This window comes from Eriocheir sinensis, chromosome 67, assembly GCF_024679095.1.
Source record: "Eriocheir sinensis breed Jianghai 21 chromosome 67, ASM2467909v1, whole genome shotgun sequence".
Classification (NCBI taxonomy): Eukaryota; Metazoa; Arthropoda; class Malacostraca; order Decapoda; family Varunidae; genus Eriocheir; species Eriocheir sinensis.
In genome coordinates, this window is record NC_066575.1 from 1,563,909 (window position 1) to 1,578,908 (window position 15,000).

At 50.0% G+C, this 15,000-nt stretch overlaps 1 protein-coding gene across 5 annotated transcripts in view; it reads right to left on the reverse strand.

Moving 5' to 3' along the window:
- LOC126987903 (adenomatous polyposis coli protein-like) overlaps nt 1-15,000 on the reverse strand; it is a 129,416-nt gene that overhangs the window by 70,376 nt on the left and 44,040 nt on the right. For 3 of the 5 annotated variants that reach the window (XM_050845409.1, XM_050845405.1, XM_050845407.1), the window contains exon 2: nt 1,358-4,145. In XM_050845409.1, coding sequence (XP_050701366.1) covers nt 1,358-4,015 — 2,658 coding nt within the window. In that variant the 5' untranslated portion in view covers nt 4,016-4,145. Of the gene's footprint in view, nt 1-1,357; nt 4,149-15,000 lie in introns of all 5 variants that reach the window. The other 2 variants (XM_050845406.1, XM_050845408.1) reach the window with 1 other exon arrangement.

Genomic DNA, 15,000 nt, shown 5'->3' on the forward strand with positions numbered 1-15,000 from the left:
GAGAGAGAAACACGAATGAAGGCAACATGTCAATAAGTAACGCCAGGAAAAAAAATCTTCGCTAAGGGTTTCACATTTTACTGCTTCTGATGAAAGGGGAAGAGGAGGAGAAGGAAGTGGAGGAGGAGGAAGAGGAGGGGGATGAGGAGAAAGAGCAAGAGGGTAAGGACGAAGGTAAACGAGACAAGGAAAGAGGTGAGGAGGATAGAGGAAGGGAGATGGAGAGGGTAAAGGAGATAAGCAACGGAGGATGGGTGATGTGTGGGGTGTGTGGGGGGTGCCGTGCGTGGGGGGCGTGGGGCCGAGGTGTGGTTTGGGAATGGGAAGGTTGCCCAGGAGGCGTCGCGGTGCACGTGGCTCCCCCGCCAAGGTCACCTGTGAACACCTATGATGAGCGGCCGCGGGATGAAGGGGCGAGGGGCGGCCTGTCACACGGCGGGCGAGGGACGGATTCGTGTGTGGTGAAGTTATACCTGTGCTGCGCTGACACACACACACACACACACACACACACACACACACACACACTTGGGTACGACTGTAAAACTATAATCGGGCTCGACATCACACCGGCGTGCCGTGGCGCGAGGGAGGCGTGAGGGCGGCGAGGGGGCGGATCCCGGCGAGAGGCTGCCCTAGAGTTTTGTGGCGCCAGGACGGAAGCGCCATGTGGCCCAGGCTGGAAGTAACTCTGCCATTCCCGCCTGCCGCGGGACTAAAATTATACACGATAATGGCAGCTGGCTCCACTACCCTATTACCAAGATGACGCATGGCTACTAAGGCCGCACCGTGCTGGGAAGGGCCGGGGCCTGTTATTGGGCACCCTAGCGCGCGTGTGTTGTGTGTGTGTGTGTGTGTGTATGTGTATGTGTGTGTGTGTGTGTGTGTGTGTGTGTGTGTGTGTGTGTGTAATTCACCACGGCCTGATCACAAGTTGAACTCGCTGTCGCCAGCAGGTACCCTACCGACACGAGCAAGTGCATGTTCATTATCGTTTATCTCTGGGTACTGCCAGGACCTCACACACCACACACCCCATCCCTCTTGCTCAAGGGGGGACAATAACCACTCCTAATCAACGGAAAGAATCCAGCCTGAGCTCGAACCGCCGCCTGTTTAGCCGTGAAGCCTTGCAGCGCGGCGGGCTACCGATGTGTGTGTGTGTGTGGTGTGTGTGTGTGTGTGTGTGTGTACGTCGTGCTGAGATCCTGCCATGCTGCGAAGAAAGTGTCTGTGATGGCACACACAATTACTAAGGCAAAAAATAAAAAAAAGGATAATAGTAGTAGAGATAAGTATACTGAGAGGCATGAATTAGTGGTAAAGGAACAGGTGGGCGGCATGGGTGTGTTACCTGCGGGCTTGGGTGAAGCGGCCGCCTGTCGTCCTCGTCGCTGCTGCCCACTGTTACCAGTGAGCCGAGGCGAGGCCGGAACCGTCGGAAGTCTTGGACGGGATCAGGACACGAGCAGGGTACCTCCGGGGGCAGGAGGTGGTCTTCTGAACCTGCCACGGAGACCACGTCTTCAACGCCCAGCAGGTCAGCAGGACTCGGCAATTCTGCGATCAGAGGCTCCACGTTTCTGCTTCGCCGGAGAGACCGACGCAACCGCTGGAAGAAGGTCGGCCGAGGCTCCGCCGGGACAGGAGCTGGCAGCGAGGCGCGACGAAGGCGCCGCCGCTGGGATGCCGCGGCAAGACTTGACTTACGAGGACTGGAAGTGCCATGGACTGGGCAAGGCCGCCTGTCCCCTACAGGGCCTGCTAAGGAAGCCCGGCGGGGCCAGTGGATATCTCCTTCACTGCGGGGGTCAGGGCTGGGGGTCACTCGGGGTCCCCTGCTAGGCTCGGGCTCTGACGTTACGCCCGTGTCGGACTCAGTGTCCACGGAAACATACACGCCGCGCCGCCGTATGTTGTGTCGCACGTCTGGGGGTCCCGGGCCGTTAGGACTGTCTGTCTGCGCCTCGTCCTCCTTTACCAACGTTAGTAGCCTGTGGATGAAGGCCGCGTCCCTGGGGGCCGGGATGTGAGGGGCTGGGGGCGTAACACCTCTCGGCGGGTACTCTGGCAGCGGGGGAGACACGGAGGGGGAGCGGCCCAGCTCCAGGGTGGCCTCAGACACCAGCGTGATGGGCTTCTCCAACGTGGCGATGTGCCGCCCGCCGAGAGCGCTACTGCTGCTGCTGCAGGTTGTGGAGGACCAGCGCAGGTCTCGATGCATCAGGCTGAGGGCCGGGGAGCGCGGGGGTGTGGCTGGGGCTGAAAGGACCACTGCTTCATCTTCATCACTCTGGCAGGGTCGCAGACCACCCTCAACTATCCGATCCTCCGGGCCCATCAGTCCCTCGGGTTGAAACTCGCCGATCAGAGACTCGTCGGTGATGGTCGCAGCACAACGGGATTTTTTCCGTTTCCGGCGCGAGGTTCGCCGGGGCCGCGTCCGCTCCGCCACTTCTGCCACGCGGCTGTCGCTGCTCCGGCGAGACACGAAGTAAGACTCTTGAGGCCTGACATCCTCCTTATCAATATGATAGGAATGAATGTCTTCGGAAACCGACTTACTGAGATCATACTCATTCTCTCTGTATTCACAGATGGGCGGCTCAATGACGAAGTTCACCTGCTCGTAGGTGTGTCCCGCGAGGCTGCTGTTCAGGCTGGAGATGCTGAGCTGGTCACCATGCACCTGGCGGGGCACCGGCGGCGCAGCCCTCGGGGGAAAAGGCACTACACTGGTCGGGAGTAAGGCCAGACCCCCAGGCGCCCCGGCCTCCCCGCCCCCAGCAGCTACACTCTGAGTCCCTGGATTGGGCTGGGGGGGCGGTCCCTTCCCCACAGGGAAGACGGAGTGCAGGGAGGTCATGGCTTCGATGTGACGCAGCGGCGGCCAGAACCAGGGCAGCGAGGGGGAGGCAGGGGTCCGGCCAGGGGGCGGGACGGAAGCAGGGGGCGCCCCCTCGCGAGAGGGGGAGCCCCCGGAGTGTTTGCTGGAGCGCTTCTCTTTGGGCATCACCAACTTGAGCAGAAGGGAGGCGCCAGGAATGCTGCCGGTCAGGTCCCTGCGTGGAGGCGGCTCCTCGGGAGGGGCGGGAGGCGCCTCGTGGGTCCGGAAAGACAAGCGTCTCTCCGGGGGAATGGTGCAGTCAGGCAGCTCAGAGTGGGAACCAGTGGGGGTTTGTGTGGAGGCGCTGCTGCGGGCGGTGCCTCGCCGCCGCCGCCGAAGTGTGCTGCCCTCAGATCCGGTGCTTCTGCTGGAGCTGTGACGTTTGATGCCCGGGGACACGCTAGCGGCGCTTCGCTTCTCTTTGTCCTCTTCGAACGTCACCTCCGGCGTAAAGTGGAGGCTTCCCTTCCTTGGGAGACGTGAAGGGCTGTCCGTGGAAGGCGCCTCGTTGGTGGTGTCTGGTGGGGGCTGCACTCTGATGAGGGTCACGTCGCTGGAACGCGGCGCCTCCTCCTGCTCCTCCATCCCTGGGCTCCTCTGAGATTTGGTTGCCACGTCCTCGGGGGACTCCGAGTGAGGGTTATCTTGAAAGCTGGGACAGCCGCCGCGCAGCCCCTTCAGTATTCTGTTCCCATTAGCATCTTTGGTTCGGTTAGTCTTGGCGGGACGCGAGTCTTTTCTCCTGATGGGGACCAGACTGGGCGGGGAGGCGGGGTCCTGATAGGGGCGGCCGCTGCCAGAGCTGCCTCGTTCCTTCGTTAACTTGCTGGGCGGTGACCTTGCCTCCTCCTGAACCTCAGTGTTCTTCAGCAGCAGCCACTCGCGGGCCACCACCACACCGGGCTCCGGCAACCCACGGGGCGCCAAGCCCTGAGGAACGTCAACGAATATGTCGCCGATTGTGTCGTCCCCGCCGGCTGCAGCATCTTTCTTTTTCTTGGCGCTTTTCCTCTTTATTTTGCTGCCCCTCAAGCCGGGGACGGCGCCCACGCCACCAGCCTTGTCCGGCTTCCTGAGGGCGGCTGTGGCATCCTGGCCGTGGATCATCGCCTGCACCGTCAACATGTCTGTGGCCGTCAAATGTTCACTGTTTACCGTTCACTGTTCACTGCACTTGTCCAGACGGCACAGGGCGGGGCTCAGCGCCGTGCAGGCGGCATCAACACTTACGTACAACAACACTTTGTAACACTGTCTGCTGCGCCAGGAAGGAATCAAAACACTTAAATGACACTACAAATAAACCAAAAGAAACGAAAACTAATTTAAGTGCGGCAAGCGGCCCTCCCTCCCTTGCCCAGCCCCCATCCACCCATTTAGATCACGCCCACGCGGGGGAGAGAAGGACCAGGTGGCGGAATGTCCCGTCAGAGTAGACGCGAGGGGCGGACCATCGGCCAGCGGGTAAACAAGAGGCAAGGTGAGGGCCGGGGCAGCGGCACACCGCCCCGTGGGGCAGCTGCCACACAACTCAAAGCCACGGCGATGCGATGCGACCTGTCAATGCTTACAAATACGATAACCAGGAGTGGAGTGACGCTCGGGTGGATGGTACAACATACGGACACTTGTAAATAAGGTGTCGGTGAGGAGAGTCATGACATTTTTCACTCGTTGCAAAGTGTAACGTGAAGACTCTACGCACGTGGACACGACGCTGTTTTTGTTCCCCTCACACACCACAGCTCATGTTTCCTCTCCCCTTCCCTTTTTTCCCGCTTCACTTTCCCCAGCAACCCTGAATTTCCCCCGTCTCGCTTTAACCATTCCTCCCTCCTTTCCATCAAGCAAGGAGATACAGTTGAGAAGAACGAGAGTGGTGAAGGGGATACAAGTGGAGGGGAGGACTGTGGTAGGAGGTGGTGGTGGAGGGTGGTGGTGGTGGTGGTGGCGGTGGTGGAGGGTGGAGGGTGGCGGTGGTGTTGATCCTCCACCATCACTTACACTGCGGAAACTGCGGCAGACATCCCAAGGTCAAAGGGGAAATATTGAGTGAACGAGAGAGAGAGAGAGAGAGAGAGAGAGAGAGAGAGAGAGAGAGAGAGAGAGAGAGAATTAAATCACAAACTAAATGATGAATTACGATATTGATGTGTTGGAATGCCGAGTGGTCTATTGGTTAGAATACGCAGTTCTCATCCGGGAATCCTGAGTTCGATACCCGGTACAGTGAAGAACATCCTGAACCTTTGTGTGTAAGGATGAGACCGTAAGGAGAATGGAGAGAAGGGGGTAAGAGCAGTGAGAGGAGGCAGGAAAAAAATATAAAAAGGGAAGACTGAAAAGATATAGTCTCTCTCTCTCTCTCTCTCTCTCTCTCTCTCTCTCTCTCTCTCTCTCATTCAAGAAGCACGTACTTTGTGGATATCTCAAGGGTTTATGAGTGGGAGGAGAGTGGAGAGAGAGAGAAAAGAGGGGAGAGAAAAGAGGAAAGGGGAGAAAAGGAAAAGAAAAGGAAGGAGAAGACAGAAATGTGCTACGGAGGGGAAGTGTAGTGAAGAATAAAGGAGAAAGGAAGAAGAAAAAAAAAAGAGAGGAAGGGAGAGAAAATTGAAGGAGTGTAGCATGATGAAGAGAAGGAAGAGGAAAACAAGAAAATGAGAGAGAGAGAGAGAGAGAGAGAGAGAGAGAGAGAGAGTAAATCACCACCGCAATAATTATGAGGAGCAATTTTTTCCACCATCGCCACCACCACCACCAACGCCACAACAACAACAACAACAACAACAACAACAAAAACAACAATAATACTGGTAACGGACGTGACTAATCCGGTTCCCCTTGATTGCCGGGCACGAGAGAGAGAGAGAGAGAGAGAGAGAACAAGTACTTCCTCGTTCACTCCACCTCATCCACTCCATACTTCAACTCATTCCTTCCCATCTCTCTCTCTCTCTCTCTCTCTCTCCCACCCCACCAGAGGCGCCATATTGAGTGAAATTCATTAAACATACGCCCTTACTCCTTCCCCTTCCCCTCTTCTTTCACCTTTCCCCTTATCATCATTCTCTCCTTCCCCTCTTCTACACTGTCCCCTCCCCTCCTTCCTCTTTCTCTCCCTCAAATGTTTTCCCCTTCCTTTAGATAATTTATTTGCTTAACCATCTTTTCTCCCCTCCCCTCCCCTCCCCTCCCTTCTATTTGTTTCTATTCTCCCCTTCCCTCCATTTTCCTGTTTCTTTTTTCACTTTCCTTTCCTTTCCCTTTTCTTCCTTTTATCAACTTCTCCCCTTTTTCTTTTCTCCTCTCCCCTGCCTTTCCCTTCTGTTCCTCTACTTCCTTTCCCTTCCTTATTTTTCCCCTCTTCTTCCTTTCCCTTCTCTTTCTTTTATACCCTTTTCCCCTTTCTCTTTTCTCCTCTCCCCTGCCTTTCCCTTCTGTTCCTTTACTTCCCTTCCCTTCCGTATTTTTCCCCTCTTCTTCCTTTCCCTTCTGTTTCTTTTCTCCACCCTTTCCACCCTTCCCCTCCCTTTCTCTTCTTATGCTCCTTATGTTTTGCTTCCCTTTAGTAGATTTCCCTTTTTCTCCCGTTTTTTCCCTTCAGTTTTCTCAATTACTTTTCCTTTACTTGGTTTAGTTAGTTATAGTTTGACAAGTTTTGGTAAGTTCTATGCTTCACCTCCTGCTTCACTTCCTTTTTTTTCTCATCCTCTTCCTCCGCCTCCTCCTCCAGCCATCGGTCAAGGGGTGGCGGGCTATAATAATCAGGTGTGTGCGTGCGTGTGTGTGTGTGCAGGGAGGGTCTTGGCTTCACTCTGCCAGGTAAGCTTCGTCTAATCAATAACAGGGAAACACGCCCAGCACTGCAGAGGCGAACACACACACACACACACACACACACACACACACACACACACACACACACACACACACACACACACACACACTCGAACACAAACACGCGTAAAAAAATCCCTTCAACATTATTTTTAAAGCATGACTCGGCAGTTCCTTATCGTTAAAAAAAATCCTGCAGAGGAGAGCAAAAATATAATAAATAAATAAATAAAAGTTCAGTGACGCTCATTCAAGTTCGTGTAAAGTTCGCCAACCTTGGCAAATGCACAGGTGATGTACAGGTAAAAGGTAGCAATTAAGATGCATAATTGAGCAGTTGATGAAGGTATGAATCAGATTAAGATGTTGAAACCAGAAGTAGGAGGGGGGAAGAAGAGGAGTAGAAGAGGAACACGGAGAAAGAGGAAGAAGAGGAAGAGGAAGAAGAGGAAGAGGAGAAGGAGGAAGAGGAGGAGGAACTGTAGACAAGGCAAAAATAGAAATGGATGGCGATGATGAGAAAATGGGGACAAAAAGCGACGAGAAATTATGGGGATGAGGGAAGTGAGGAAGAAGAGTAAACGGAAGGAGCGATATGAGAAGATGGGCAGAGGAAGGAAGACGAGAGGATGGGATGGGGGAGAGAGGGGTAGAGGGGGAGGGGAGAAGGTAGAAGAGGGGGTGGAGGGGAGGGTGTGAGACAGGGGCCAGGTGAAAACAAACCGGCTCCCTCAATTACTCGGCTGCCAGGTGAACCACCTTGACCACAGGTGAGCCGACAGGTAAACTGGACCTACTCACCACCCATCCACCCATGAACGCCACCCCACTAACACCCACCCAGGAACACCACCAGCAACACCAACACCAACACACAACACCACCACACCACTTACCCAACCATAAACACCACAAACACCAAGACAAACACACCCACTAATCAACACCAGCCCACCAACACCACCACACCATGTACCCACCTTTCCCACCCAATAACACCAACACACCACGTATACCCAGTCAAGAATACCACCAACACCAGCACACAAACACACACACCCATGACACCAATCCACCAAAACACCACCAACACCAGCACACAAACACACACACCCATGACACCAACCCACCAAAACACCACCAACACAAACACACAAACACATTCATAACACCAATACCTACACCACTTACCCGCCTAGAAACACCAACCCATTACCTAACCACCTCACTAACCCACCCACTAACCAACACCACAGCCTATCCGCCTTCTTACAAGCCAACCCAACACTCACATCCTTAACCACATATCTACTACAACCTCACCGAGCTACCCTTCAAGCTAACACACCTGCTCACCTCCACCAACTGCTCCACCCCTCCACCACCACCACCATCCCAGGTACTATAAATAACTCCTCCACTACCGGTACTGCCGCCACGAGTGCTACAAGTATCTCCACATCGCCACTCCACCGACATTGTTCTCGCAGCCAGGAACACCGCCATCACCACCACGGCACCTGCTACTGTTACCGCCGCTAATGCAACGTTTAAACCCCTTGTTGCTACTGTTACTGCTACTACTGCAACGGTGAACACTACTACTACTACTACTACTACTACTGCTGCTATTACTACTACTACTACTACTACTGCTATTACTACTACTACTACTACTACGACTGCTATCCAAACTATTCATATCACAAACACAAGCTTACGGAATTAAATGTGTGTAATGACGCTCAGAAAACACCATCGCGACCAATGATAATAATAATAATGATAATAATAAAAAAAAGTAATAACTAGTATATTCTTTATGTGTAGTGTAATCGACGGTGCATGAAATTAATCACTCAAAAACAAGCACGAATCATTATCTCTGCAACACACACACACACACACACACACACCTATGCACGCAACGCAAAATTTATCTCTGCCGCAACGTTAAAAGGAAAAAAAAAGGTGCGGTTATGGCAATCAATTTGCCGAGGTCAAAAAAAAAAAAGAAAAAAAAAAAAAGATAACGCTCCCGGCCTCAACCTTGACCTTAAACACGCCATAACACACACACACACACACACACACACACGCACACACACGAGGAAGACTAAACCTGCACACACGCACCGCCAATGTGTGTGTGTGTGTGTGTGTGTGTGTGTGTGTGTGTGTGTGTGTGAGAGAGAGAGAGAGAGAGAGAGAGAGAGAGAGAGAGAGAGAGAGAGAGAGAGAGAGAGAGAGAGAGAGAGAGAGAGAGAGAGAAAGTACCCCCCCCCTAATGAATCTTAAGCCACAATATAACAAAACGTCCCACAAATCACTGTTTCGGCGCACGTGGTTACCTGCGGCGACCAACTCAGGTGTGAAGCCCAATTAATTAGTCCCAGCACGGCGCCGCCACAGGTAAGGCGCTGCACCTCACAACTCGGATGCAGGTAATTTTCACTTTTAATTAAGTTTTGACCGTAAAAGAGGTGCATGAAGGGAAAAAAGGGATGGAGGGAGAGAAAGCGAGAGAAGGAGGATTAAGGATGGGGAAGAAAGTATGGGTAAAAACATGGTATGGGGAATAAGGACGAAGGTATGAGAGTGTAAGTTATCAAAGGCAGAGTAAATAAGTGAGGGGAAAAAGAATGAAGAATGAAGACAATAAGAGTAAGTATGTATGGGTTGTATAAGTCCATCCCAGACAGTTAGAATAAGCAAGGAAGAGAAGAATTAAAAATGAAGGCTGGAACAATAAGTATGAGAGTATAAGTTATCAAAGGCAGAGTAAATAAGTGAGGGGAAAAAGAATGAAGAATGAAGACTGTATGAGTAAGTATGTATGAGTTGTATAAGTCCATCCCAGACTGTTAGAATAAGCAAGGTAGAGAAGATTGCAAAATGAGGGCTGGAACAATAAGTATGAGAGTGCAAGTTATCAAAGGCAGAGTAAATAAGTGGGGGGAAAAAGAATGAAGAATGAAGACAATATGAGTAAGTATGTACGAGGGTATAAGTCCATCCCAGAGAGTTAGAATAAGCAAGGTAGAGAAGAATGAAAAATGAAGGCTGGAACAATAAGTATGAGAGTATAAGTTACCAAAGACAAAATAAATACGTGAGAGAGAGAAAAGAATGAAGAATGGAGCCTGGAAGAGTAAGTAGGTATGAAGGATATAAGTCTATGTAACACGGCAGGTGAGAACATCTGATCGTATATTCATTGGATGGGGAAAAAAAATATAAAAGGTCAGACATACAGCATCACCATAAGAAACGCATCCACTAGCGCTGCCTGTGATGGGCCTGGAGTTTATTGCTATGACCGGCGATTCTGAATGCATGAAGGCGCAGGACGACCACGCATCTATAAAGGATCAGAGGCCCAAGGATTACCGGTGCACGAACAAGAGAGGAGCGAGGCGTTCAGCTTACACTTAGATCCCCTTGACCGTGAATGCTCTGTCCCGTGTAGTATTGGATGACATGTATTGCTTATTGGATTATGCAGGATTTAAACACATCTTCCCGTAAAACTACTTGACTTCAGATCCCCAACTGTGAAGACAAACAAGGTATTACAGGATGGACGATGTTAGTGTAAGTTAGAGAGAATAGAATGAGAAGTAGATGGAATGAAGGGAGCTGAGATACATGACGGGGACGATAGAAGAATGAAGGGTGGAAAAGAATAAACTAGAGACAATAGATGGGACGAAAGGAGTTAGTACACATTTAAAGCTTCTGTAATACTCCAAACACACTATCTACAAGTTCTGGTGAAGTGGGCGAGATTGCATACGGTAAAACAAGGTAGACGAAGGCCAATGCAACAAAAAGTGCTCACAATATGCTGCCCCAGAATAAAAAAAGATCAGAAACTACCAAATAAAAAGAATCTAATCTAAATCCAAAGGTCTCGATACTCTCCTCTCGAAGAATTTGTTAAGGGCAGGTGTATATTCTTTTTTCTTCTTTTTACACATCTTTCTCCTTCTGCCAGAGAGACACACGAGAGCGAGATAACCCACAACACTCGAGGAAGAGGAAAACGGTGTGCGAAAGCGAGGACGAAGATAAACAGCACTTGAGAGCGGAAAAAGCCGGTGTGCCAAAGAATCTGTTTTACATCCACTTCAAACGTGCTGATAATTCGTAGAGCAATGAGAGACGCTAATGTTTGTGGAGGAGAAGATGAGGAAAGTGGGGGGTGGGGGGGGGGAGGGAGAAAGAGAGAGACAGAGGAGAAGAGAAGGAAAGAGAGATGGGTGAAGAAGGGTGGAGGGAATATCAAGGAGTGGAGAGGGGAGGAAAGAAGGAAGATTGAGGTAAAGTAAAGAATTTCGGAAAAGCAAAGGAAAAAAAATAGACAAACGAGAAGAAAGTCGAAAGGAGAAGAGAAAGAGAAAAGGGCAAAAAGAAAACAGGAGAAAGGCGAATTGGATGATGAGAAAAGAGAACCGAAAGAGGATGAAAGAGCGATAACAAAAAAACAGGAAGAGATGAAACGAACTGAGAAAAAGAGTCAGAGGAAAGAGGAGAGGGAGAAAGGATGTAAAGATGAAGGGAAGAGAGGGAGAAGTGGAGGGAAAGATTGGAGGAAGGAGGTAACAAAGAGACGAGGAGAAAGATAAAGAACACGAGAGAGAGAAGGTGGAGAAGGTGAAGGAGGAAGAAACAGATAAAGAACAAAAATATGGAGGTGAAGGAGGGAGAGGAGAAAGGAGAGGAGGAAGAGGCAGAAGAAGAGAAAAAGGGAGGTGAAAGAGGGAGAAATAAAGGCAAGTAAAGAAGGGAGAGGAAGGAGAGGAGGAAGAGGCAGAAGAGAGAGCGGGAGATAGAGAAGGGAGAGAAAGAGGGAAGTAAAGAAGGGAGAGGAAGGAGAGGAGGAAGAGGCAGAAGAGACAGCGGGAGGTAGAGAAGGGAGAGAAAGAGGAGGGAGAGAAAGAGGGAGAAAAAAAGGGAAGTAAAGAAGGGAGAGAAAGGAGAGAAGGAAGAGGCAGAAGAGACAGCGAGAGAAAGGGGGAGAAAAAAGGGAAGTAAAGAAGGGAGAGGAGGAAGGAGAGAAGGGAAAAATAAGGGAGAGAAAGAGAGATTACTGGCTTTATCTTGCGCATATTTCACTGGTCAAGACGAGAAGGAGGGAAACAGAGATACCTATTATACCGCACCACGTTCTCTCTCTCTCTCTCTCTCTCTCTCTCTCTCTCTCTCTCTCTCTCTCTCTCTCTCACAATCACTCCCTCCTCCTCTCCCTCTCCCTTGTGCCCTGTCTTCATTCATCTCTCTCCTCAATTTTTGTTCATTCTTTGTTCACCTCCTCCTCCTCCTCCTCCTCCTCCTCCTCCTCCTCCATTCATCTTGCCATCTTCAAGTGAATTTTTTTTTTAACTTTATTTTGCTTATTCATTTTTTCCCTTTCCTTCATTCATTCATCTGCCTACTCATCCCTCATGGCTGCTGCTCTCTCTCTCTCTCTCTCTCTCTCTCTCTCTCTCTCTCTCTCTCTCTCTCTCTCACACACACACACACACACACACACACACACACACACACACACACACACACACACACACACACACAGCAAAAGGCAATATGAAGAAGGATTAAAGCAATTAGGAACAATAAACGAGGTACTTAAGAGATTGACAAACAGATGAAGAGGAGAGAGAGGAAAGGAGATAAAGAGAAAGAAAACAAGGAAAGAAGAAAGCCGATACACTTGAGAGAGAGAGAGAGAGAGAGAGTGACTCAGCTAGAAGCGTATAATGTACTCCGCTGATGCTCAAATCTCTCTCTCTCTCTCTCTCTCTCTCTCTCTCTCTCATGGCAGGCAACACCAGTAACATGAGTTCAGGACACACACACACACACACACACACACACACACACACACACACACACACACACACACACACAGTCATCCATTAATCATGTATCTATTTATTTATCGGTGTCTTTAGAGGTTAAAGAAGCAATCATTCACTTTTACACACACACACACACACACACACACACACACACACACACACACAAGGCTAGATTGACAGACAGACAGACAGACAGACAGACAGACATTATGAAAGACAGACAATAGAGGAAGAGAGAGGAGAAACTGCATATTTGTGGGGTCATGTTGGAGGAGGAGGAGGAGGAGGAGGAGATGACGGAGGAGAGAGATAACTTGTATATGATAAGGATGCAGGAGAGAACAGAATAAAAAATACGAAAGAGAAATGAGAGAAAAGAGATAAGAGGATGAAACGGAGATAACAGGAGGAGAAATGAAGGAGGAGAAAGGAGATAAGGAGAATGAAGAGGGAGAAAAAGCGGAGGAAAGTGGTAAAGAGAGAGAAGAATAAATTAGAAAGAACAAGCAGAATAGGAACAATGAAAGGCGAGAAAGATACAATGAGAGAGATACATTCAGAGGTCATGAGTCATCCAGCCTCCTGAAGGGCACGGGAAGGGGAGGAAGAGGAGGGAGGAGGAGGAAGGGGGGGGAGGAAAGGAATGAAAGAGGAGGGGAGGAGGGGATGGGAAGGGAGGAAGGGAAGGAGAGGAACGGTAGAGGGAGAAAGGGGAAGAGAAGGAAGGGAAAAAGAAGGGGGAGAAAGGGGAGGAAGAGGACAGTGGAGAGAAAGGAAGGAAAGGAAAGAAAAGGAATAAATGGGGAAGAAGAGAAGGGGCACTGGAGGGAGGGGAAGGGAGGAAGGGGACGGTGGAGGGTTAAGAGACAAAGGGAGTGTATCTTCTTCCCCTCTTCCTCACCCTTCTTTCACCCCTTCCCCATCAGTACCATTCTATCATCCTCATTTTTATCCTCCCCTTCCCCCTATCACTCCTCACTGCTCCCCAACCTCCCCACTGACTCATACCACCCCTTCATCCTCCCCATATCCCCACGACCCTTCCCTATCCCCGTTTCCTTACCCAATCACCCCATCACCCTTCTCTTATCCGTTTCCTCCTCCCTCTCTTCCTCTCCCTTCCGCCTCTTCCATGGCCCTCCTTCCCTCCCCTTCACCCCTACACCCCACACGGAAGCGAGGTGACCCCTGACCTCTCCCCGCCCCCCCTCACCCCTCTAAGGCTGATCCGCGTCACTATGTAAATCCTGGTGACCCTTAGTGACCTTGCCCCCCTCACCCCTTTCACCCCCTCACCCTAGTCACCTCACCTTACCTCTCCTGAAACCCATATCCAATCTTTCTCTCCCTTACCCTTTCATTCTCTTCCTCCCTCTTCTTATTTTTCTCCCTTCCATTCTTACTGTTTTTTTTCCTCCCTGTTTCTTCTTTCACCTTTCCTCCACCCTATATCTTACCTCTCTCTTTCTCTCCCTTTCTTACCCTGTTTTTCCCTCCCTCCCTCCCTCTTCTCTCCAGCCTCCCTTCCCTCTACTCATATTCCATCTCTCTCCCTCCATCTCTTTCCCTCCCTTCCTTCTCCCTTATTCCCATCATCCTGCCTCCTCTCTCTTTTTTATTTATTTTCCAGCCGTTCTCATCCCCTTCCTCACCTATCTATCCCTCTTCTCTTCCTCATTCCATCTTCTTATCAGCCCATTGCATCATCTTCCCTTCGCTTCTCACTCCTCAGCTTCCTTCATTCCTCAGTGCTTCATCATTCTTCCTCTTCCCTATCTTCGCTTGCCCTTTCTTCCTCTTCCTTCTCTTCCTCATTCTCTACTCCCTGACCCCTCCTCCTCGTTCACCTTCCTCTCTCTCATTTTCTCTCTCTAGCTTCCTTCATTTCACTGCCTCCTTCAGCATTTCCTTTCTCCTCCTCTCTCTTCTTAATCTTTAACCTCCATTTAGATTTTCCTTGAGTTACTTCCATCTAAACTTTCATTCTTGCTGTTCCAATCCTTCTCTTTTCTTGCCTATTTCTAAACTTTCATTCTCACACCTCTTCTTCCATTTCTTCTCTTAACCCTCCATTCTTTTCTGTATCATCTCATTGTCTAAACCTTTCTTTTCTTTTCTCTTCCCTCTCTGTAACTTACTCTCATCCCGTCTTTTCTATCTTCTTTTTCTCCTTGTATCTTTATCTTTGTTTCCTCAGTAGTTTATCTCATTTTCTTCTTACTTTTTTAAACCTCTATTTTCATTCATTTTCACTTTCTACTCTAACTCTCCCCTTTATTACTGCATCTTCTCTTCCTTCTCCATTATTGCTTACGTTATCACATCTCCTCTCTTCTTCTTTTATCTTTATCCACTTCCTATTTTATATTCTCCCTTTTACCTCTTACCTCCCACACGAAACAATGTACT